Raw genomic sequence first — 23,093 nt, 5'->3', positions numbered from 1 at the left:
CCTTTTTGTGCATGGCCAAAAGATGTGAGACCTTTATTTGGTTCAAATCTTACACCTACCTTTTAAAAGGCTATAATTTTTTCACTTGCTTTATTAATTATTCTTTGATTAATAAACATTTTAATTTTTTTAAATTCTTGTATTATGAGACGTAAGGTATGCTTTTTATAACAAAATGTTGGGGCAGATAGAGATGTCGACGGGTTGAATTAGAAGTGGATTTTTAAAAATTCAAATCCGAATCAGGCTATCAAACTTGAAACCCGAATCTGAACCCGAATCTGAAAATCTGAAGCCGAAACAATTATTTCTCTTTACAATATTTCACAACATATTATACTAAATCTATTTTTTTAAAATACAAATTCAAATATAATATCAAACATTTAGAAATACTATATAATGCAAAATCAATTCGGTTCGGGTCAGTTACAGTTAAAATTCATATCCGAATCCAAATTTGTTGAATTTTTGTTTATGATATCTATATCCGTTTAGTATAAGATAAATCCGTTTTGTTCGGATTTAGATTCAGATAAAATTTCCGATATACCTATCGACATCTCTACATGGAGAGCATTTTTCTAGCGAAATTCGACCAAGGCCAGATTGCAGCCTGGCATGCTATTGAGCTGGCGTTTTGGGCCTGCCAGCCAAGGCCGACCAAATCCCGAGCCCAAATCCTGCTTACCTTTCTGCTCCACGGATATTACAGCCGCCCTCCGCAGCTGTAGTGATGGACTTTCACTAGGATTAGCAGGGGGCAGCCGGCAGCGGGCTCGTCTTCCATTTACGAGTACTGAGCAGTACCTAACTAACATCAAGCCCTTGTTTTAATTTTAATTTTTTTTTCACATTTTTTTTTTTTATGTCCCTCATTCTTTCCCCGTTCTTTCGTAGTCTTGTGTCAGAAACTCAGATCAATTTGAACTGAGAACCCTCAAATTGTTTGCTGGTTGAGTTGTTGAGTTTTGCGAAGAACCTTGGGATAATTTTGGTTCTGGATGTATTTCGCCATTGGTCATTGAACTTATGATGAAATTTCATTTAGGTCATTGCGCTTCTGTTTGCTCGAATTAGGAAGTAAAACTTTAATCCTTGTTTCATTTGGGCCGTATTTCAAATTCATTATAAATGACAAGGACTTGGTTCAGCTCTTCTACGTTGTCTCAAGACTATTTATTATTTAATTATCACATCTTACATAGAACTACTTTGACAGCTAAATCAGCAGTTGCGGCGTATTTAGGAGATTAAATAAAGCCATGCCATCTTCACGATAAGTTGAGGCTCAGTGCCTTAATCGAAACAATTATAGTTGAAACTACCATATATTTAGAGACAATAGTGTGTATTTGCGCTCCTGATGCCTAGTTTTGCTTTATTGAATTTATCTAATTGTTTATCTTTACTTCAACTTTATGTCCAACATGCTTGTATAGTAGAATTACATCTACCTCTATGTTCTCTTCGAAGTTTCGTTAAGAATAATTATCTTATTCTTAATCTTGTTTCTGGTTAATGACTATAATGGTTCAAGCTGCAACAAATGATGTGATTGTACGTTGGCTAAATAGCATACTAACTTTATAGGTTCTCTTTACTTAATATACTCGTTGACAAGTTTTTGTCATGTGATTGATGCAGGTTTGACACGAGAGATGTTGAGATTAATGAATCGAACAGAGTGATGAAGTCCACTCTGTGTAGCCTTAGCTTGGTTTCTACAGTGGCTCCTCTTCATTTCAAAAGCTTCAGTAATTATTGCAACAAATCCTATACAGGTTTCAATGGATTTTGTCTTCGGTTTAAAAGATTTTGTTCACTTGGTTGCAAAAATCAAAGGCAATCAGAAAAACGTTTTACAGCTGCAGAGTATCTTCCTCCTTGGTTCAGGTGCAAACGACGCACATCAGTATTAAAATTGTTGGGATATGAGCATTTTGTGATGTTGTTGGCTTGATTAGAATGCTTGTTATCCTACTTTGCAGTGTGGCGCCTATGATGGATTGGACAGATAATCATTTCAGAACTCTTGCACGACTGATATCAAAACATGCTTGGCTATACACGGAGATGGTCGTTGCAGAAACCATTGTTCATCAGAAAGATAACTTGGTAAAAGCAACTACTACAACTTAATACTGTGATTTTTCATATGGTTGATTATACTCCTACGCCCAAGTTATACTGAATTCTCTGATAGTATTCACAGTGTTTGTCTGTTGTTTTTAATTATGACATCTTATTGAAAAAGCTTTTGAAGTCAAATTTAACTGTGCAATGTATTATCGACTGTTAAGTAAGCCTAATCTGCCCTATGAAATCACAGGAGTTCAAATTTCTTTAACATTTGGACGAGGTAAGCATAATTTGTAAGTCTCAAGTCTTAGCCTACTAATATGGGGAGACCTACTAACCATCTTTGGCTTGGCGATTAGATTGATTACTGGGATTTGCAAAATGTTTGGAGGCATTATGCCTCCCTTGGGGTCAGGGTTGGGATAGAGTTTGGTGTGGGTAGGGATGCGTGTGCGCGCACACACGCATGCGCAAAAATCTTGATTATTTCTCAACTAAAAAGAAATCTTGATTATTTCTCAACTAAAAAAAAATCTTGATTATTTCTCAACTACTGATCCATGATAAACCCATGTCATGACTAAAATTAGGAGTATATTTATCAAGTGGATACGCAAAATGTTTATGCTGCCATTCATCAAATTAAAGAAAATGGAAAGAGTGTGAGCACACTATGCTTAGAAGTGCTTATTCTCATGCCTACATGTTTAACTAACTTATGAAACAAAATATTTTCTATTTTTTATCAAAGTTCTAACATATGTGATAGATAGACTTTCTGGAGCCATGAGATGGGTTACTTGGCCTTGCTAGTAGTGGTATGGTGTGTTCTGTTTGAGGCTGGTAAAAGAATTATGGTTATACTGTATGCAAACCCAGTGTTTCGCCATTATAATAATTTCTCCACTAATCTATTTTTGTAACATATACAGGATAGATTCCTAGCATTCCCTCCAGAACATCACCCCATTGTTCTACAAATTGGTGGTAGTAATTTGGAGAACTTGGCAAAGGCAACAGAACTTGCTAGCACTTATTCTTACGATGAGATCAATTTAAAGTTTGTATCAAACTTCTCACCTTTTGTATGTTGTTGATATATTACTTTTTCTTTTCTATGATCCTTAGTTTTTGTTGATTTGTTTCAGCTGTGGGTGCCCCAGCGGGAAAGTTGCTGGTCATGGTTGCTTTGGAGCGCGTCTAATGTTTGACCCCGAGGTTTTTTGATGATTGTAAGCAGAGCTGAATGCCAGTAAACGAGACATTTTATGATTGATAACCTTATTTCATATGGTTTCCTATAGTTTGTTGGGGATGCTATGTCAGCTATTGCTGCCAATTGTGATGTACCTGTCAGTGTAAAATGCAGAATAGGAGTGGATGACCGGGACTCATATGAAGAACTTTGTGAGGCTTCCTTAACTCTCCCATTTTTTCAGTATGATGTTGAGGAAATACTTTCCTTTTAGCACCATCTTGGATATAAACTTCTTTTATTTGTTCTCTCTTCTGTTTGTTCTATTTGTAGGATAATTCTTAAAAGATGCGAGAACTATATATTAAAATTCTTTTAAGCGTAACAATCTACTAACATATTAAAGAGGGTGAATATGTGTAATCTGCTAAGTAAAACCAAACATTAGCCAAACCTAACAATTAAGGTTGCAGGTAATGTAATGCCTCAATAGTTCAATATCAGATGGAAAAATGATTCTGATTAGAATATATGAGACCTACACGCTAGTAATAATAACTGGGTTTAAGCATTTTGAGCCGGTGGTTTTGGCCCAACGAGTTATTATTGCTAGCGGGTCGGATCGTTATATTTAGTATCAGAGGTGAATACCAGCTAGAAGTGTGAGAGCTAAGTGCTATGCGGGGCAAAGTGCTACACCAACGGATTTAGTGGGAGCTACCTTTTGAACCCGTAGGAGCCACCTCTAAAATCTCACATCGCTTGGTAATTCTAATCTGTATCTGTGATTTGATTTGGACACGACAAGGACGTCAGGGTCTAAACAGGGAAAGTTTGTAATGCCCCCATAGTCCCATATCGGATGAAAAAATGATTCTGATTAGAATATATAAGGCCTATACACTAGTAATAATAACTGGGTTTAAGCATTTTGGGCCGGTGGTTTTGGCCCAACGAGTTATTATTGCTAGCAGGTCGGGTCGTTACAGGTAAATCCTAGAATTTCAATTAATAGGTAAGTTGCGAAAGTTATTACATGTTTATATATCTGTAAAAGCCCTCATAACTTCATTCTTATGTCTGTTTGTTGGTAAAAAAATTCTTATGATATTCTTTTCCCAGGTGAGTTTGTACACACAGTGGTTTCTAGATCATCGACTAGGCATTTTATCATACATGCGCGGAAGGCATTGCTCAATGGCCTAAGTCCTGCTCAGAATCGCCAAGTTCCACCTTTGAAGTATGTTTCCGCTTTTGATGCCTTGGGTATCTTTTGATGTTTATGCCCTATTTTATTTAATAGATATGTTCATTAGCAGATCAAGCGGAAGTCGTATACTACCCGCTAAGTTGAAAAATACTTTTTGTTTTACGTAGCAATTCTCCCCGGGAGGTATTACAATGAAGTTTTCCATAGGAAGCATTGCAAATGAACATACATTTACGCATTTTACTCTCTGCTTTATTGTATTCAATGGCTGGTCATGTTTATTGACTCGCTTTACTTGTCATTACCATTCTTTACATCTACACTATATATATTCCTATGTCACATATCCTACTAAACATTTCAAAGAGTAAACAGTTAACTAAGGACAATTTAGTTGATGATTAGCTGTGTTGTCTTTGCTTGGAAGACATTAAACGATGAACTAATAAGAACTTGGTTTCCCCACCCTTATTGGCAAGTGCTTGAGTTTGTAGATGTAATGGGTTCATCGGAAATGAATAGTATGTTTGCATAAAAAGCAATAATGATTAGCTGTGCTGGTTTTTGCCCCTTTAGCACCAAGTGCTGGTGACCACGGATTCTCCCTCTTCCCAAATCTCCAGTCCTTCAAAATCATTTTGCATATTACTCTTGTCAAATTTCACCATGGCAGTTAACTTCATGAATTTATATGCCCATTTTGCCCATAGGTTTCTTCCTCTTCCCAAAATCTTTGGCTCTTCAAAATCTCCTCCAATTAATCCATTTTTCCTCCTTTTCTATACTCTCTAATCCATCTATGTGCGAGGATCTATTTAAGAAATACAATGCTTCAAACTTTGACTTTGACGCTAGTTAATTTCTGCATTTAATTTTGAGTACTAGTTAGTTGAATGTTGACCATGTTCAAGTGTCTCTTGAAGGGTGAATCTAAAAGGAGTAAGAGAGGTGCAATTGTGCAAGTGCTTGAGATTTTCAGCTTATGTTTGAATAGCATCATTTCATAAATGTGAGAGAGTTTTAAAGGTATAAATATCTAAATGGTGATTTTGTGTTAAAAACTAGCACTGTTAAGTAAAACTTTATGGAATATCCATCAAACATGCTATTAGAGATAAACTAAGTTCAAATATGCACATCTCATAATGATTTGAGGGACTAGTAGTCAAATAGCAAGTCCTTCATGAAATTATATGCAATATTGAAAGATTTTTGGGATTATGCAAGAAATTCAAACTTTTTTAAGGACAAAAGTTCTTAACACTTTTGTGATTACACCTCCAATATGATTACTAGATCAAATCGGACAAGAACTTCGGGGAATAGATGGATGAACTAATTCAAATATTACTTGCAAGAGAAAATTTAAAACGTAGGTTCAGATTCAATGGTCACATGAAAAAAGAAAGAGAAGGTTATGATGGAATGCATGAAGGCCTCGCATGTTAACAAAAGAATGAAATAGGGGACAGGGAGTGAATCTTGCTTTCTGGCTATGATCTTCTGAGTGCAAAATTATTGCTTTTAAGAGATGAGATGATCATTAGTCAGAAATGTATTGATTGTAACCAAATAGGCTATTTTGTATACTAGATAAATAAATAATTGATATGTAAAGATTGTAAAGTTGTACTGGGAGCTTAATTACGCAATGTAGGTAAGTGTTATCATACATTTACTTAGTACCATGAAAGAAAAAGACTAAGATATACTGGTATGATGTTGGATGATTAGATAGTAAAACGGGACATAGTTGTCGAAATTACTAATGAAGTAATGAAAGTGAAAATTTGGGATCAACAAAACAACTTGTAAATTATGATGACTAATCGTATTCAAAGAATAGCGGAAGATCTTGGCAAGGATGGTATATTCCGATTGTGCCAGTTCATGTTGACTAGCACGTACCTTGCCGCTAGGGTTATGCAGCACTAGCATGTTCTTTATATCAAGGCACATCCACGATCTTGGTAAATTGTAAAAGTATACTCAAAGGACGTAGAGATCATGGTAAAACAGAGTTTCCCCTTTGATTTACATGAATTATTCCTTGATTTTAGCATGATTGATCTTAGGATGAATAATTAGTTTTTATAAAGAAGTCCCCCGTCTTCCTAGGTAATTCAAAATTTTGAAAAAGGAAAATTTTATTTTTGTCCATCGTGAATTTAATAATCATATATCTCTATGTCATGGTCAAGTGACACCACATCAATTTGCAAGAAATATATGCTCAGAAACATGACAGTTTGTAACATAGTAAATATGCTACTTGATATGTGTTGTGATTAATCACATTTTGTTCTATTTACTTATTTATAGCAATTAGAATGCATTGGGAGCATGAAAAAGTTGGAAGAGAATCCTAAAAGTGTTAGGGCTACCATTTCAATTTAGATTAATTTCTTAGAATTTTTAATTTAACATCATTGGAACATTTTACAGATATGAGTACTATTTTGCTCTATTGCGTGACTTTCCAGATGTGCAATTTACTCTGAATGGAGGCATAACTTGTACTAATCAGGTAAATTTTCATTCTAGCAAAGTCGTGAAGTAGAGAATCACAATAACTTTGGAGGAGGTTTTAGCATTCTAATATGTTGCACAAATATGGATACGACACGATACGGATACGGTGATACGTCAATTCCTAAAACTTCTAGGTTGCGATACGTGGGGTATACTTGAATAAATTATTATTTTAAATATATTTAAATATATGTTGATGATATGTAATAATATATTGAGGACAATCAAGATATTTGGATTATATTAAGGAGTATATGTTGATATACATTAACTTGTGTAATTGTTCTATATCTGTTCATAAAAAAAGATAATCAATTGCATGAAATAATAATTCAAAAAGTATAAACCAACTATCAGCATACCAATAGATATTTAGTCGCGTAAACTAGATAATTAGCCGATCATCATATATGTCTATTTTATTAGGTTCTATTATATAAAATAATAATAAAAGAAAATATGGTCTTTGTTGATTAGCGCTAGGTTGACAAATTAGATGAAAGGAAGTGAAAGAGAAGTGGTAAACGACTGAATTATAGCTTAATGCTATGCGGAGATAGAATGAGAGAGAGAGCTCCTTCAACCATTCAAGATCAAAAAGATAGAAGATTTGATAATTGAAGAAGGATTGACATTTTCCTCTCTCTTTTCCTTATTTCCAATGGTTTGGATGTGGGCTTTTCGAAAATTTTGAGTTTCGATCATTTTAGACCAAAAAAGAACCCGGCCGTATTACCCTCGTATCCCCTTGTATTCCTCCCGTATCCAAGCCGTATCTAATATTTTTTTAATTTTTTAAAAATTCTGGATACTTCATTCCTGTATTGGACACGTATCGGGCACATACCAGTATTGGATACGTGTCTGATACGGGTATGGCATGGAATTTAAAGTATTTGTGCTTCATAGGTATTCTAAGATAAGATTTTTTTTAATTGTTGTCATTTAAATATTCAAAACACTTGCAGTTTGAAGGGTATTTTGTTGATTCTTTGCAACAGTTTTAATTGCGTATGCTAGAAGAGAGAACGTGTTGAGTGTTATATGCTAAACTCAGTATGCACCCATTAGGTGTTACACTCTGAAACTAGGGCAATGACTTCGTCAATGGAGCTGCACAATCGTGAGACAAGTGTCATGTAGGGCATCGCATAAGCACATCTATTACCGTAAACTAGCATGAGCCTATTAAAGAAGAGGGACTCAATTAAAGTTAAATACCTTATTTCCTGAAATGTAACTAAATGAGTTTTAAGTTATTATCTTTACTATGTAATTCACATTCTACATTTTTGTCGTAGCAGTATTAGTTAACAATGATTGAAACTTCTGGCCAAGATGTAAAGGAAATAGAATTGGGTATAAGAAATGGAATTGTATATTTTAATTGCACTAAAGCTTTGAACAAAATGTCTGTTTCTTTATGCAGATTCATGCTAATTTTCCTCCTATCTTTTCGGAAACTTATTGCCGTTCAGTATCATTTTACACTTGCTTGTCGAAGAGCATGTCCTCATATCACTACCACTCTCAAATTAATGATAGCTTTTTGGTCAAATGATAGGTTAATGCAGCCAAAAGGCAGGGAGCTCATGGGGTCATGGTTGGTCGTGCTTCTTACAATAAGTATTAGCTGTGAATTTTTTGGTCTCATAAGTTATAGAAGTATTATCAATGGATATCTTCTTACATAGTCTTCTGATTGAACTTGTGCATGATTCTCCTGGCTATGTTTGGAACAATATAGAAGAGCTGATGATTCTACCATTTGAATTACTTCAATTAATGAGCAATTTCAATATTGTAGTTTGTTATTGCTATGATCATGACCTATGAGAAATTTCTTAGTAAACCACTTAAGCATAGAAATGCCCCACATAATCGTTTTACTTATAGTGTACAAGATAGTTCTAATAATGAAAAATAAATGTGTCAATCATACTAAAACTATGACGAGGACTTAAAAAGTGTAGAAATTTAATTCTTATGCTGTTTTGTTTTGATGCTTTCACTGACAATGCCAGTTCTTGCAGTCCATGGTTTACCCTAGGACATGTGGACAAAGAAGTATATGGTGTACCAAGTACTAATCTTACACGCCGCCGAGTCAGTAATTATCTGGATGGTTTTCAATCTAAACGTTTCCTATTGCTTCTTCTAATAGCAATCTACATTTTTAGATCCTTGGAGATTATCAGATATATGGTGACTCTATAATAGGGAAATATGGACCCAACAAACCGAATATCAGACAACTTGTGAAGGTTAGTTAAAACTTTCAGATAATATATACAAAACTAGTTTGTGTTTTCCTCTTCAGAGTGAATCTGTATGCTACTGCCATACTTGTTGGAGGCTATTACAAATAAAGTTTTTGTAACTATATTTGTTTAATAGGGATACGAATGTGAATTGAACATTCGATATGGTCATAATATATACTCCATTTAAGTAAACTTGAGTTAAAGCAGACTCCTGTTTATTGCCGTTCTAATGTCGTTTGTACACTTTGACAAACACTTTTCTCTTTTATGAGAACAAATGTTAATTGTTTCAACATGGTACAGCCATTGCTGAATCTATTCCATTCTGAACCTGGAAATGGCCTCTGGAAACGCAAGGCTGATGCTGCTTTGCGGCATTGCAAGGTATCGACCATGGTGTATGATATTGTTTTCTTGTTTCTTCATTACTTCAAATGGTTCCGTTTATTTTTCTCGGCTGATATAGAAAGTGCCTATTTTCTGAAGATTTGCTTACTTAGGTAACAACGACATAGAAGGAACCATCTTTGTAGAGCTTTCACATTTTACTGTCTTACAAAAAAAAAGGAAGTTGCTTCTCGGCCTTCTCAAAATCTGGTCCATATACTTGTGATTCGATCTATATTTTCATAATTAGAGATTTAATAACTCACAATCTAGATAACTTCTGGCTCAAACACTTCCCATTGCTAATCATTTGCCTTTCGTAGTCCATGGACAAGAAGATTTGGCCTTTCGATTAAAATGGAAACTATTTGAGATATCAAATTTATCTGAGATTATGTGTGGATGACAAGTTATATAGTTGGACTAGTCCATGGTTGACTGGGATTTTATTAAATAAATAATTGTCATTGCCAATTTATGTATTTGGCTTTTTGGTTATTTGGTAGAGTAAATGACCTTTGGGGTAGTTCTATATTCTATAGCACCATGGTTGTGTATAGTATGTAATCAAGTTTTCTCTATTTTTTGAAAGAGAAGCTTTCCATATCAAAAAAGAGAGATAAAGAGAAGTTTACTGTTGGAAATCTTTAACTAAAATCATTACCAACAGGCTGCCCAAAGACCTACTTGTGCTGCCACGAACAGCCCGACTTGCTGCATCTTGTTCTCGTTGAATGATCATTCATGGTATAGATCAAATTTGTTTAAATTGGAGTTTGAAATCAGATTTTGTAGGTTCATAGCTTCTAGCTGATTCAAGAATTTGCTGTTAATCATTCCACACTCATAGTGTTAAAAGGCACCCTCGATTAAAAGACCAAATTAAATGTTGACTAATATGAAGAGACTGAAGTATAAAAGGGAATTTTATTGATGTAATTTTGAAGAACACGGCTTAAGCAAAGGCATCCCCTCACTATACATGAATTTTATAAAAGTAAAATGCTCAAGTCAAGGATTTGCGTTCAATTGAAGTTTGGTTGCTTAGTTTAATAACATTGCTGTCGGTTAAAGTTGGGTTGCTCAGTTTAATGACATGACGGACGGTTAAATGTTGGGTTGCTTAGTTTAACGACTTGACGGTCAGTTGGAGTTGAGTTGCTTAGTTTAATAATATAGCAGTCAGTTGGAGTTGGGTTGTTTAATTTATCGACATGGTAGTCAGTTGGAGTTGGGTTTCTCAGTTTAATGGTTGGAGTTGAGTTGGTTTAGTTTAATGACTTGTGGTTATTTGAATTTGAATTGCTTAGTTTTTATGACATGGCGGTCATTTGGCTTGTTTCGTTTAGTGACTATACTGTTGTTTGAATTGGTCAATTTTATGATATTGTTGTTGGGTTGTATGTGAATTGTTTAGTTTAATGACATGACGGTTGATTGTAGTTGGGTTCATTTAGTTTAATGACTTCTCGGTCGGTTGATTTTAGCTTGTAAGCCGATTATTTTGATTTCAACTCAGTTTGAATCCTTGTTTTGCTTCAGTTCGGGCGAAGCCGGTTTGCTTGATTTGGATTGCTCCTGGAGTATGGTCTGATCCTTTTTTAAGGTCGGGTTTAGGTTGAAGTGGTTTGGACCTTTTTATATTAGATTTGGGTTGGGACGGCTTAGGCCTTTCTTGAATTGGTTTGGGTCAAATTCTTGTGCTTTGGTTTAGGACCTGTTGAGACTCGGTTTAAGTCAAACCGTTATAACTTGGTTCAAGTCAAACGACTCAAACCCTTATAACTTGGTTTGAGACCCCTTTGAATTTGATTTCGGCTGAGCCCTTATTAAAGTTCGGCTAACTTGGACCCTTTTATGGTTCAGTTTCGTTCGGGTCGAACCCTTATGGTTTGGTTCAAGACCACTTTTGAGTTTGATTTGGGTCAAGCCTCCGTGGTTTGGCTCAACTTGGACTTCTTGGGTTAAGTTTGGGTCGAACCCCTTGTGGTTAAGTTTGGTTGGGGTTTGAACACTTGTGGTTTGGTTCGAGACCCCTTGTGTTTGATTTGGGTTGAACCCTTATGGTTTGGTTAGAGATCTTTTGGGTTTGGTTTGGGTCAAACTCTGTGGTTCAATTCAAGACCCCCCTTGAGTTTGGTTCGGATCAGACTAGCTCAGGGTTCGGTATGGTTCGGATCCCTTATGGTTCAAATGCTCGGCGGTGTAAGATTACATTACAACTTCTCCAACAAACATGGACTAGGTGAAAATTTTATTCAAAGGAGTATAATGAAGATTATAATGATTTAGTTGAACTTATGTAGAATTTTAGCGTACAATTTTCAAATTGTGTAATATTAGTTAAGGAACCCGCGCGATGCGGTGGGTAGACATTATTATAATTAGTCGTTACGGAGTGTTGATTAATGTGGATTTTAATATTAAAATTTATATCAAAAAAATGATCTATAATACGTAATTATCGAAGAACATAAACCCACTTATCATATGTAGTTATCGTTAATTATGTGCATTAACATTTTTAAATATTACTTATCTCAGTATTGAAAAAAAATTAAAGAATGAACCTAAGTATATTGCTTTCTGAAAATATCTAAACCAAATAATTAAAATTAATAAACCAGTTGAAAATAAGAGAAAAGCTCACTGTAATATTAAAAAAGATGAGTAATATTTCTCTATTACCGTTAGCATAGAATTTACAAATAAAAAATATTAAAAAATTAATTGGAGCGAAAGCACTATGTTTGGTAGCCGTGGCAGTAGCATCCCTATTGCGTCGTCGACGATGAAAGGAAGCTCTTATTAACTTTTACTGTTATAAATACAACTAATAAAGTACTTGATTCCTAAATTTTCGATTAGAAAAAAATCAATAGGTAATTAAAAGAAGCACCAAAAAGTAAGACTAATCAAAAGGATTTGAAAATTGAAATAGATATTTTTTTATACTGCAAAAAAGTTAAACTACCAAAATAAATATTCTAATATTATATATAAGGAAAAAATAAATTCTCTAGCTCAAGATTAAGATTAATAGCATGCGAATTAGCAAAATATCAATCGCATTAACCAAAGAATATTATTTGACTGGAGAAAAAACTAATATCAAAAAAATCATCCAAAAAAAAGAAATCCAAAAGTTGAATTTTCTCATTTCATAACATCAATTTGTTAATTTCGAAAGAAATATAAAAAAACTATTCACATTATCAATCAAGCACCATTAATCAATAGTAACTATTTTAAGTCTTAATTCATATTTGAATGTCGTTTTTATGAATGAACACTTTGATGTACAAAACATAATTATATTGCTAGAGAACTTATCATAATTCTTATTAAAAGTAGAAGGATATATGTATTAAATGCACCTCGCTAGTGTCCCATTATCTTACATCTCCTCTTATAGAGAAAAACATCTGAGATGATTAAAAAAACAATAAATCAACTTGATAGCTCAAAGCTAGTTATTATAATTTGTCTAAATTTGAATACAAATTTAAATTATATATTTAAAATTAAAATTAAAATTTGAATGCAAATTCAAATATCAAAATCAAAATCAAAATAAAAAATTTAAGCTTAAAATAAAAAGTTAGATTCAATTTAAAATTCAAATTTAAAATTAATTCAAATTCAAATTTAAAATTTGAATTTCAATTCAAATTCAAACTTTAAATAAAAATTCAAAATTCTAGTCTTTGGTGAGTTTAAAATTTTAATTTTAATATTAATTCCAAATTTAAATTCGAAATTTTAAATTTTTATTTTTGGAGACTAAAGTGAAAAACATGCAAAGTTTAGGGGCCAAAATTGATGCACAAGAAAGCCAAGTAGGCACTGATATGACAATTTCGTTAATTTTTACATCTCTTTTGACTGTTGGGACATAATCACAATAAAATCAAGAGGTTGGAAACTTAATTGCAAAAAAAAAAAAATGTTAGGGATCAAAGTAAAAAATGGTGCAAAACTTAGGGACCAATGGTGCAATTGATCTTTAATAAAAATGTATTTGGGCCCCATTAATTTGTCTAAATTTAAATTCAAATTTAAATTATATATTAAAATTTAAAATTCAAATTCAAATTTTGAATGCAAATTCAAATATCAAAATCAAAATGAAAATAAAAAATTTAAGCTTGAAATCAAAAGTTAGATTCAATTTAAAATTGAAATTTAAAATTTTAATTTCAATTCAATTCAAACTTTAAATTTCAATTCAAAATTCTAATCTTTGGTGAGTTTAAAATTTTAATTTTAATATTAATTCCAAATTTAAATTCAAAAATTTAAATTTTTATTTTTGAGGACTAAAGTGAAAAACATACAAAGTTTAGGAGCCAAAATTGACATTCGAAAGAAAGCCAAGTAGACACTGACATGGCAATTTCGTTAATTTTAAGATCATCGCAATGAAATCTAGAGGTTGGAAACTTAATTGCAAAAAAAAAAGTTAGGGACCAAAGTGAAAAATGGTGCGCAAGGCTTGGAGACCAATGGTGCAATTGATCCTTAATAAAAATGTATATGGGCTGCACAATCTCCCCAAAATAAGGAGAGGGCTCCTTTAGGGTTGGGAATACATGTATTGTATAGATAGATGACAATTTCGTTAATTTTCACAATCTCTTTTGACGGTTGGGACATACTTGCAATGAAATCAAGAGGTTGGAAACTCAATTGCAAAAAAAAAAAAAATGTTAGGGAACAAAGTGAAAAATGGTGCAAAGCTTGGCCCCAAAATGCTTCTTTAGGGTTGAGAATTCATGTATTGTATAGATATAGATGTAGCAATATGCAAAGAAACAGGTCATGCACCTAGTGTCCAACACATGCTTACCAGACTCAACCATATATAGCTCAATCTGATGCATAACAACTATAGTTACACGCCAAATTAATTTGTACTCTGTTACTGTAGCAGAACATAAACATCACTAAAGTGAAAAATGGAAAAGATCAATGACCAGTAATTCCTAAGTTCAGATTTAACTCGAAGACGTTTAAGCACTTGAACGTTACCTTTTGTTTCAAATGTACATCTGTCAGATGACTCGTTGTTAGATTTGATTCTTGCAAGCTTCAGTGAGCCTTCATCTATAGACCTGTATCATCCGATATAAATGTGCTTAAACATCCACTCAGAATAAATTCCTTAGTAACAAATAATTATTCTTAATCATCAAAACAACATGAAACCTTGGAACCTTTGACTGAGAGGTCAGGATAGTGATTTTTCACTTCTAGTTTTGTTTGCTGTCGTTTGCTAGTTATTTGTAAGTGTCGATTTAAGAAACTATTCACATATTGATAATTTTTTGAGCAGTTACATTTTGTAGGAAAACCTTCCAAGACAACAAACCTTAAAGCATGCCGGCAGTCAGATTATCTAAGGGAAAATTCTAGGAATAGATTAAAAGGATAACAAGAAGTTACGAGAAACAAATAAGTGCTTGCAACACATGATGAATATCCTTTACTAGGTTTAAATTGATTTCTTTATTTCTTTATATCATCAAGTTGATATTGAATATCTACAATGTTTTTTCTTCATTGAATGATCTAATGTTTTTCGCTAAATGGTCTAATGTTCAACATATACAAGAAACACTAAGCATCTGTTTGTTCAACTCATAATCCCACTCTTACAGCTGAGCTTCATCATTCACCCTTGTGCCTCATTGTTTCCTCTAGACAAAGAAGTTCAACTGACATGAATCGACCGTTGTTAAACAGGAAACATCTGATGCCGTGTTTTCGTTATGTTTTGAGTACAAACTACTCCATTAATTATGTGATCTTTGAACACTGCAGACACTCAAAGCCTTTCTTGACGACACCCTTGATGCCATACCCGACTCCGTCCTCGACTCCAACCTTACAACAAGTCCGTCAAGTCGGGAAGGGGATTTTGCTGATATGGATCGTTTGCTACCTCCGACATATACGATGATAACCAAGGACGAGCTTGTGCCTCCGCTTTGTCTAAGTACATCATCGTGAGCTTCCGAAATTCTTCACGCTTGCATATGTTGTTATATGTTTATCCCGTATGTAACATTTGTTAAATTGTGCCCATGCCTACAGTTGGTTGAAGTAGTCGTCCCGCGATTTAGCTATCGAGTTTAACGTCAAAGTTGATAATAGCTTGTAGAAGATGCTGAGACTAATAGAAGATAAAACTTTTGTTTATGGATGATTTTACTTAATTCTTTAACTTGGATATCCTGAGATGTGACTTAATAGTGAATTTTCCTCCTATACCCTTGTACTTTTACGATAAGATGTGAACAAAACAGCGTAAGCATCATGTAAATAGTGGATTTGGAGTTTATACCAACTAAAAGTGTATGTGTCCAACCAAATGATCAATGGAATGGTTAATATATGTTCAGTTTGTAATGTTGATTTCACATTCCAACAGAAAAGATTTTTTTTTTTTTGAGAGAGAAATGTAGCATACCATCCGCTTCGTTTATTTTTTTAGAAATAAACTTAGTTGGAAAATATGAAACAACTAAACTTTGAACTTATGATCTCGGATACTAACTACTAAGTTGTTTGCCACTTACGCTAGAGGCTATCGGTAACAGAAAAGAACTTTTGAATAGTACATATATAGGAGCCGGAGCATTTGCATATCTTTGCTTCCATATTTTATTATCTAGAAGAAAGAATATCACATCTGACCGTTAAACTTCCATGGATAAAATAAACATTTTACCATGTAACTAGGTAATCCGGTTGCCATAATGAAAAGATCAATTTCTTTCTATTATTCACCTGCAAAAATTGTACGGAGACTCCTCAACAATAGATAATTTTGAAATCGTCCCCTACCTTAGCTTTTTCTTTTTTATGAGTACTCTCTTAACTTTTATATTTTTAGCGAAGTAATTTTAATCAAATAACTTAGATGTTTTGCTGATTTCTTAATAATTATATCAAGTTTAAGACTTTTTAATTAATTTTAGCGAACAAAATTAAAATAATTAAACTAATAGTTGATAAATCTATTCAATTTAACAAAATTTTACTATAATAATCAAAAAAAAAACTAGGAAGTTTCAATAAAAAATAAAAGTTATTATTTGACTTTCAATCCCACCTCATACTTATTAACATTTAAAAAAGTCTCAATTTGCTAGATAAATATAAATCCGTTGATCAAAAGTTAATCTATTAAATATAGTTCAAGCTATTTAGGCCTATGTATGAAAATTATAAATTTTTTATGCCTATATTTTTAGTATCAAACAATTTTTTGGTCTGTACAATAATTTTTTGAAGGGCTTTTTTTGCAAATGGCCCCCCTGAAAAAGTTTTATTTTAAAACTAGCTCTAACAAATTTATAATTGCAAAACGGGCCCTGCTCCTGCCACTCAGGCGTCACGCAAGCGCCACGTGGGCGGGTTGGGAGGGTGGTTGGCAAGTTGAACACAGTGAATCATTCACCGTGTTTCATATTTATATTCCTTTTCTTCTCTTTTAGGGATGTCAACGGGTCGGGTTTGGATCGAGTTTTCAAAAATCCGAACCCAAATCCGAAAATCAAATTAAAACCCGAATCCGAGCCCGGTGGGTTTTAAAAATCCGTACCCGTATAACTGTAATACATGGATATGGATATGGATTTTTAAAACCCGCCGGGTTCGAATTTGGGTTCGGATTTTAATTTGATTTTTGGATTCGGTTTCGGATTTTTGAAAACCAGATCCAAATCCGACCCGTTGACACTCCTAAAAGAGAAGAAAATGAATATAAATATGAAACACGGGTAATCATTCACCGCGTTTGAACACGGTGATTGATTCACCGTGTTCAACTTGCCAACCACCCTCCCAGCCCGCCCACATGGTCCTTGCGTGGCGCCTGCGTGGCAGGAGTAGGGTCATTTTTGTAATTATAAATTTGTTGGGGCTAGTTTTAAAATAAAATTTTTTGAGGGGGCCATTTGCAAAAAAAAGCTATTTTCTGAATTATTTCACAAGTAATTAATAGATTTTTTAAGGTTATGATTCATTATACAAAAGGTTTTAAATATTTTAGCTATCAAATTAAATTTTATTTCAAAATATTTAGCATAAAATATTGAGTTTGGTGTATGAGCTAAGGACACACTGGTGCAAAAATATATAAGTTTATAGTTCCTAGGGATGTCAATAGGTATGGATACCTAAAATATTATCCGAATCCGAATCCGAACCGGACAGGTTTACTCAAACTAAACGGATATGGATTCGGTTATAGGTATATAAAATAAAAATCCAACGAATATGCATACGGATATGGAATTTGTATTCACCCAACCCAAACCTGAATCCGAACCTGAATAAATTATATAATATTTTAATATCTAGAGATTGTATTAAATATTTAAATAATGTATTGTTGTCTTTAACTATTCGAATTTGTGCTTTTCTTATTCAGATATTGATATTGTATGGCATGAATGTTTTAATATTGTATTTGATTGAGTTCTGAAAATTCTGATTTTACTATAATATATTTTGAAATATGATAAAAAGAAATGATTATTTCGGGTTCAGGTTTTCGGGCTTGGGTTCAGGTTTCAGGTTTTTGGTCGGATTCGGATATGAGTATGGATTTTTAAAACCCGCCGGGTTCGGGTCCGAGTTCGTATTTTAATTTAGTTTTTGGGTTCGGGTTCGGTTTTTCGAAAACGCGACCTAAACCCGACCCGTTGACATCCCTAATAGTTCCTTCTCTTTCCTAGTCAGTTTTAAGTGAGAAGTTCCTCCATCCTATAAGAAGGCCTACGTCGGGTGCATTTGATGTTTACACACCTTCCATTTATTAATTCTGTATTTCATATTACATTTTAATCTAAGCCATCGAGATAATTTTGTAAATTTTTTTATTTAATTTTTGATGATTGGATCAAAGAATCAAGCAAATACATAAATGTTGGGTCTTCAACATTTGACATGTCGACTCCGTTGCTTCTATCACTATTTTGTATTTTTTCTATTGTTTTTGGTGTTTGCGTTTTTCAGTTTGTGCCATTTCGTGGTCACGAGCTCCGTTGGTTGCTCTTTCTCGCTTTCTCTCTAATTCACAAGATAAATGCCTCTTTACTTGTGTTTTGCACTGCGGGTGTGATCTCTGCAAGCTACTGAATCAATCTATCGAAGATCTCCCAATTAATGGCTGAGAGGCTTCAAAATCTGAGTTGCCAAAAACCAACATAGTAGCTCCTCCGACGCTTTGGTTCTGGTTTGTTTTCGTGATCTCGGACTGCGTGGGTTACTTTGCCGGCTATCCTCCATCTCTGATCTCTCTCTCCTTAAGAGAGGATGTGAAAACGAACCCCCTCCTCCCAACCCCTCCTCCCCCGACTTTAAAATTTTAGTTGCTAGAAGCCAACGTGGCAGCTCCTCCGACGCTTTGGTTCTAGTTTGCTTTTGTAATTTGGGGCTGTGATGGTTAATTTGCCGGCTATCCTCCCTCTCCGATCTCTCTCTCTCTCTCTCTTCTCAAGAGAGGGTATGAAAACAAACCCCCCCTTCTCAATAGGATTCCTAAGATTTAGAAATTCTGTCAGTCCTTCATCAATCTGTTGCGATCTGCGTTGCCGCACATCACATCCCTCCGATTTTGCAATCCCAAAATTTTGTTGACTATACTTGCAGATCCCGTGCTCGACGCTCCAGTTTTCGTTATCCCGCACTATCACTGTCACCACTACATTCTGCATCTTCAATTGCTGGTGAAGAATTTAAAATTTACAACTTATATTTAAAGAGTAAAAATATGCTAAGACTAGTGTATCAAAGTTATTCTTGATGGAATGTGATTGATTTAGTTTCTTGAGTTATTCCATAAAATTTACTTGGTTTAAGAACTTTTTATTAAATAAAATTAGAGTAATTATCGGCCAACAAGTAACAGAGCCAAAAAAACCTTAATAATATTTTGAACTTAACTAACTGGAATAACTACTAATAAGTTTGGTTGGAGTAAATCTTGTTAGTTAACTTGAGGGTACAGTTAAGGGCATTTTTAACAGTATCCTATACTTGAGGGGGCATTAATATATATTTTCAATCCAAAATATAAAAACTTAAAAGGAGAATAAAGTTCAGGGCTCTATTTTAAAAAAAAATAGTCAATACTAAAGAGTTCTTTATACATTTTCACAAATAGTGCTAGATTTTTAATATTTTAAAGAAAAGACGGCAACACATAGCTTTTATTAGATATAATTAGTAGTGTAAGATTTATATATTTTTAGGATATACAGATAGTATTATTCTTATTTTTTGAAAAAATATTAGTGTTACATATGGCCAATTTTCATAAAAAATCCACTAGTTTTGGATTTTTGCAAAACCGGGCCATATTTTTTATTTTTGCAGATTCGGTCCGCTTTTTCAAAAAGATAACCAAACTACCCTTCTTTCAAAATATATAAGAAGTATATGCATTAATTATCTTAAAAAATGCAGCTGACAAATCATTATTACAGTTACCTTTTTCTTGAAAAATGAAATTCTCATTAACATACAAATAAAAAACTTCAAATAATAAAAGTAAAAAAAAAGAATGGAATACACCTTAAATGGTGCAATATTGTTCCAGATTGTGCAATATTTCTTCCAAATAGTGTAATATTTGTATAAACAGTGCAATGTTTGCACAATTTATATAATGTTGCACAATTTTTTATACTAAATTACGAATAATATAGTATACTACGCGCAAATAATATAACGTATTACAATATATTATAAAAATCATGTATTATATGTATAAACGGTGAATATTTTGCACTATTTGTACAAATATTTACACCATTTATATAAATGTTATACTATTATGAGATAATGTTGCACCATTTAGATGTTATATTGCACTCTTTCTTTTTAAAAATTAAAGTGCATTGTATATTAATAAAGTGTTAAATTCCTTGGAAATAACAACTGCTAAGTCATAATTACATGTACCTTTCTCGAGAGACGAGAATCCTCATTTAATTAAGATAAAATAAAAAATAAAATATCATTAATACAATGAAAGAGTGCAACATCCTCTTAAAGAGTGCAACATAGTCTCAAATAGTGCAACATTCTCTTCCAAATAGTGCACTATTTATATAAATAGTGCAATATATGCATAGTTAATACACATATTGCATGATTTTTATACAAAATTACGAATAATATAATATATTACGTGAAAATAACACGAAAATAATATAACATATTAAAATATACTATAAAAATCATATATTATATGTATAAACGGTGAATATTTTGCACTATTTGTACAAAAATTTACACCATTTGCATAGATGTTGCACTATTATGAGATAATGTTGCATCATTTAGATGTTATGTTGTACTCTTTCTTTTTAAAAATTAAAGTGTATTGTATATTAAATAAAATTTTAAATTTCTTGAAAATGACAGCTGCTAAGTCATAATTATATGTACTTTTCTCGAAAGACGAAAATCCTCATTTATTTAAGATAAAATAAAAAATAAATTATTATTAATATAATAAAAAATTGCAACATTAGAATGAAATAGTGCAATATTCTCTCTAATGTTACACCATTTAAAAGGATGTTGCACTATTTGAGAGAATGTTGCACTCTTTCATCTTATTAACAATACTTTACTTTTTGTATTTTGTCTTAAATGAGCATTCTCGTCTCTCGAGAAAGGTACATGCAATTATTACTTAGCAGTTATCATTTCCAAGAAATTGCACTCTTTATTTAATAGATAAGCAGTTTAATTTTTAAAAAGAAAGAGTGCAACATACCATCTAAATGGTGTAACATTCTCTCATAATAGTGCAATATATATACAAATGGTGTAAATATTTATACAAATAGTGCAAAATATGTACCGTTTATAATATAATGTATGATTTTTATAGTATTTTGTAATAAGTTATATTATTTTCGTGTTATTTCCACGTAATATATTATATTATTCGTAATTTTGTATAAAAAATCATTCAATATGTGTATTAACGATACATATTTTGCACTATTTACATAAATATTGCACTCTTTCATTGTATTAATGATACTTTATTTTTTATTTTATCTTAATTAAATGAGGATTCTTATCTCTCGAGAAAGGTACATATAATTATGACTTAGCAGTTGTCATTTCCAAGAAATTTAACACTTTATTTAATATACAATGCACTTTAATTTTAAAAAAGAAAGAGTGCAACATAAGATCTAAATGATGCAACATTATTTCATAATAGTGCAACATCTATGCAAATAGTGTAAATTTTTGTACAAATAGTGCAAAATATTCACCGTTTATACATATAATGTATGATTTTTATAGTATATTTTAATATGTTATATTATTTTCGTATTATTTTCACGTAATATATTATATTATTCATAATTTTATATAAAAATCATGCAATATGTGTATTAACGATGCATATATTTCACTATTTACATAAATACTGCACTATTTGGAAGAGAATGTTGCACTATTTGAGACTATGTTGCACTCTTTAAGAAGATGTTGCACTCTTTCATTATATTAATGATATTTTATTTTTTATTTTATCTTAGTTAAATGAGGATTCTCGTTTCTCGAGAAAGTTACATATAATTATGACTTAACAGTTGTCATTTCCAAGAAATTTAACACTTTATTTAATATATAATATATTTTAATTTTTTTTAAAAAAGAGTGCAACATAATATCTAAATGGTGCAACATTCTCTCATAATAATACAACATCTATGCAAATGGTGTAAATATTTGTACAAATAGTGCAAAATATTCACCGTTTAAACATATAATACATGATTTTTATAGTATATTGTAATATGTTATATTATTTGCGCGTAGTATACTATGTTATTCGTAATTTAGTATAAAAAATTGTGCAACATTATATAAATTGTGCAAACATTGCACTGTTTACACAAATATTACACTATTTGGAAGAAATATTGCACAATTTGGAACGATGTTGCACCATTTAAGGTGTATTCCATTCTTTCTTTTTTGCTTTTATTATTTGAAATTTTTTATTTGTATGTTAATGAGAACTTCATTTTTCAAGAAAAAGGTAACTGTAATAATGACTTGTCAGCTGCATTTTTTAAGATAATTAATGCATGTACTTTTTATGCATTTTAAAAGAGGGATAGTTTGGTCATCTTTTTGAAAAAACAGACCGAATCTGCAAAAATGAAAAAGGTGACTCAATTTTGCAAAAGCCCAAAACTAGTGAATTTTTTATGCAAATTGGCCGTTACATATTAAATAAAAATGTATATTTTACATCCTCGATTCTAAAATTTATGCTGTCCAAAGAAGGTGAAAATTTTATAATATTTATTTCGAATGTACAGATGGCATTTATTTTTTTTATTATTATTTTCCGCCGGAGAGCGACGAG

At 32.5% G+C, this 23,093-nt stretch overlaps 1 protein-coding gene across 7 annotated transcripts; it reads left to right on the top strand.

Moving 5' to 3' along the window:
- On the top strand, positions 599–15,907 carry LOC109725787 (tRNA-dihydrouridine(20/20a) synthase-like). Of its 7 annotated transcripts, none has more exons than XM_020255141.1 (14): positions 599–806; positions 1,648–1,896; positions 1,992–2,118; positions 3,015–3,142; positions 3,231–3,300; positions 3,387–3,489; positions 4,400–4,517; positions 6,933–7,014; positions 8,584–8,645; positions 9,053–9,125; positions 9,200–9,283; positions 9,587–9,667; positions 15,494–15,668; positions 15,767–15,907. In XM_020255141.1, the coding sequence occupies exons 1-14, from the start codon at positions 622–624 to the stop codon at positions 15,772–15,774; spliced, it is 1,545 nt and encodes a 514-aa protein (XP_020110730.1). In that variant the 5' UTR covers positions 599–621; the 3' UTR covers positions 15,775–15,907. The 7 variants fall into 7 exon arrangements, with proteins under 7 accessions (XP_020110730.1, XP_020110729.1, XP_020110732.1 ...); XM_020255140.1 differs by having other exon boundaries at positions 15,494–15,678; XM_020255145.1 differs by having other exon boundaries at positions 660–796; positions 15,494–15,678.

The sequence above is a fragment of the Ananas comosus genome, linkage group 20, assembly GCF_001540865.1.
Source record: "Ananas comosus cultivar F153 linkage group 20, ASM154086v1, whole genome shotgun sequence".
In the NCBI taxonomy this organism is placed as follows: domain Eukaryota; kingdom Viridiplantae; phylum Streptophyta; class Magnoliopsida; order Poales; family Bromeliaceae; genus Ananas; species Ananas comosus.
This window is presented reverse-complemented; position numbering and strand designations above follow the sequence as displayed.

Bases quoted from the DNA above. Each gene is read 5' to 3' on its own strand.
- LOC109725787 (XM_020255140.1), top strand. From the start codon at position 622: ATGCTATTGAGCTGGCGTTTTGGGCCTGCCAGCCAAGGCCGACCAAAT. The intron at 1,897-1,991 runs GTGCAAACGACG...CCTACTTTGCAG, and splicing joins TATCTTCCTCCTTGGTTCAG to TGTGGCGCCTATGATGGATT. The intron at 9,126-9,199 runs GTCAGTAATTAT...CTACATTTTTAG, and splicing joins CTAATCTTACACGCCGCCGA to ATCCTTGGAGATTATCAGAT.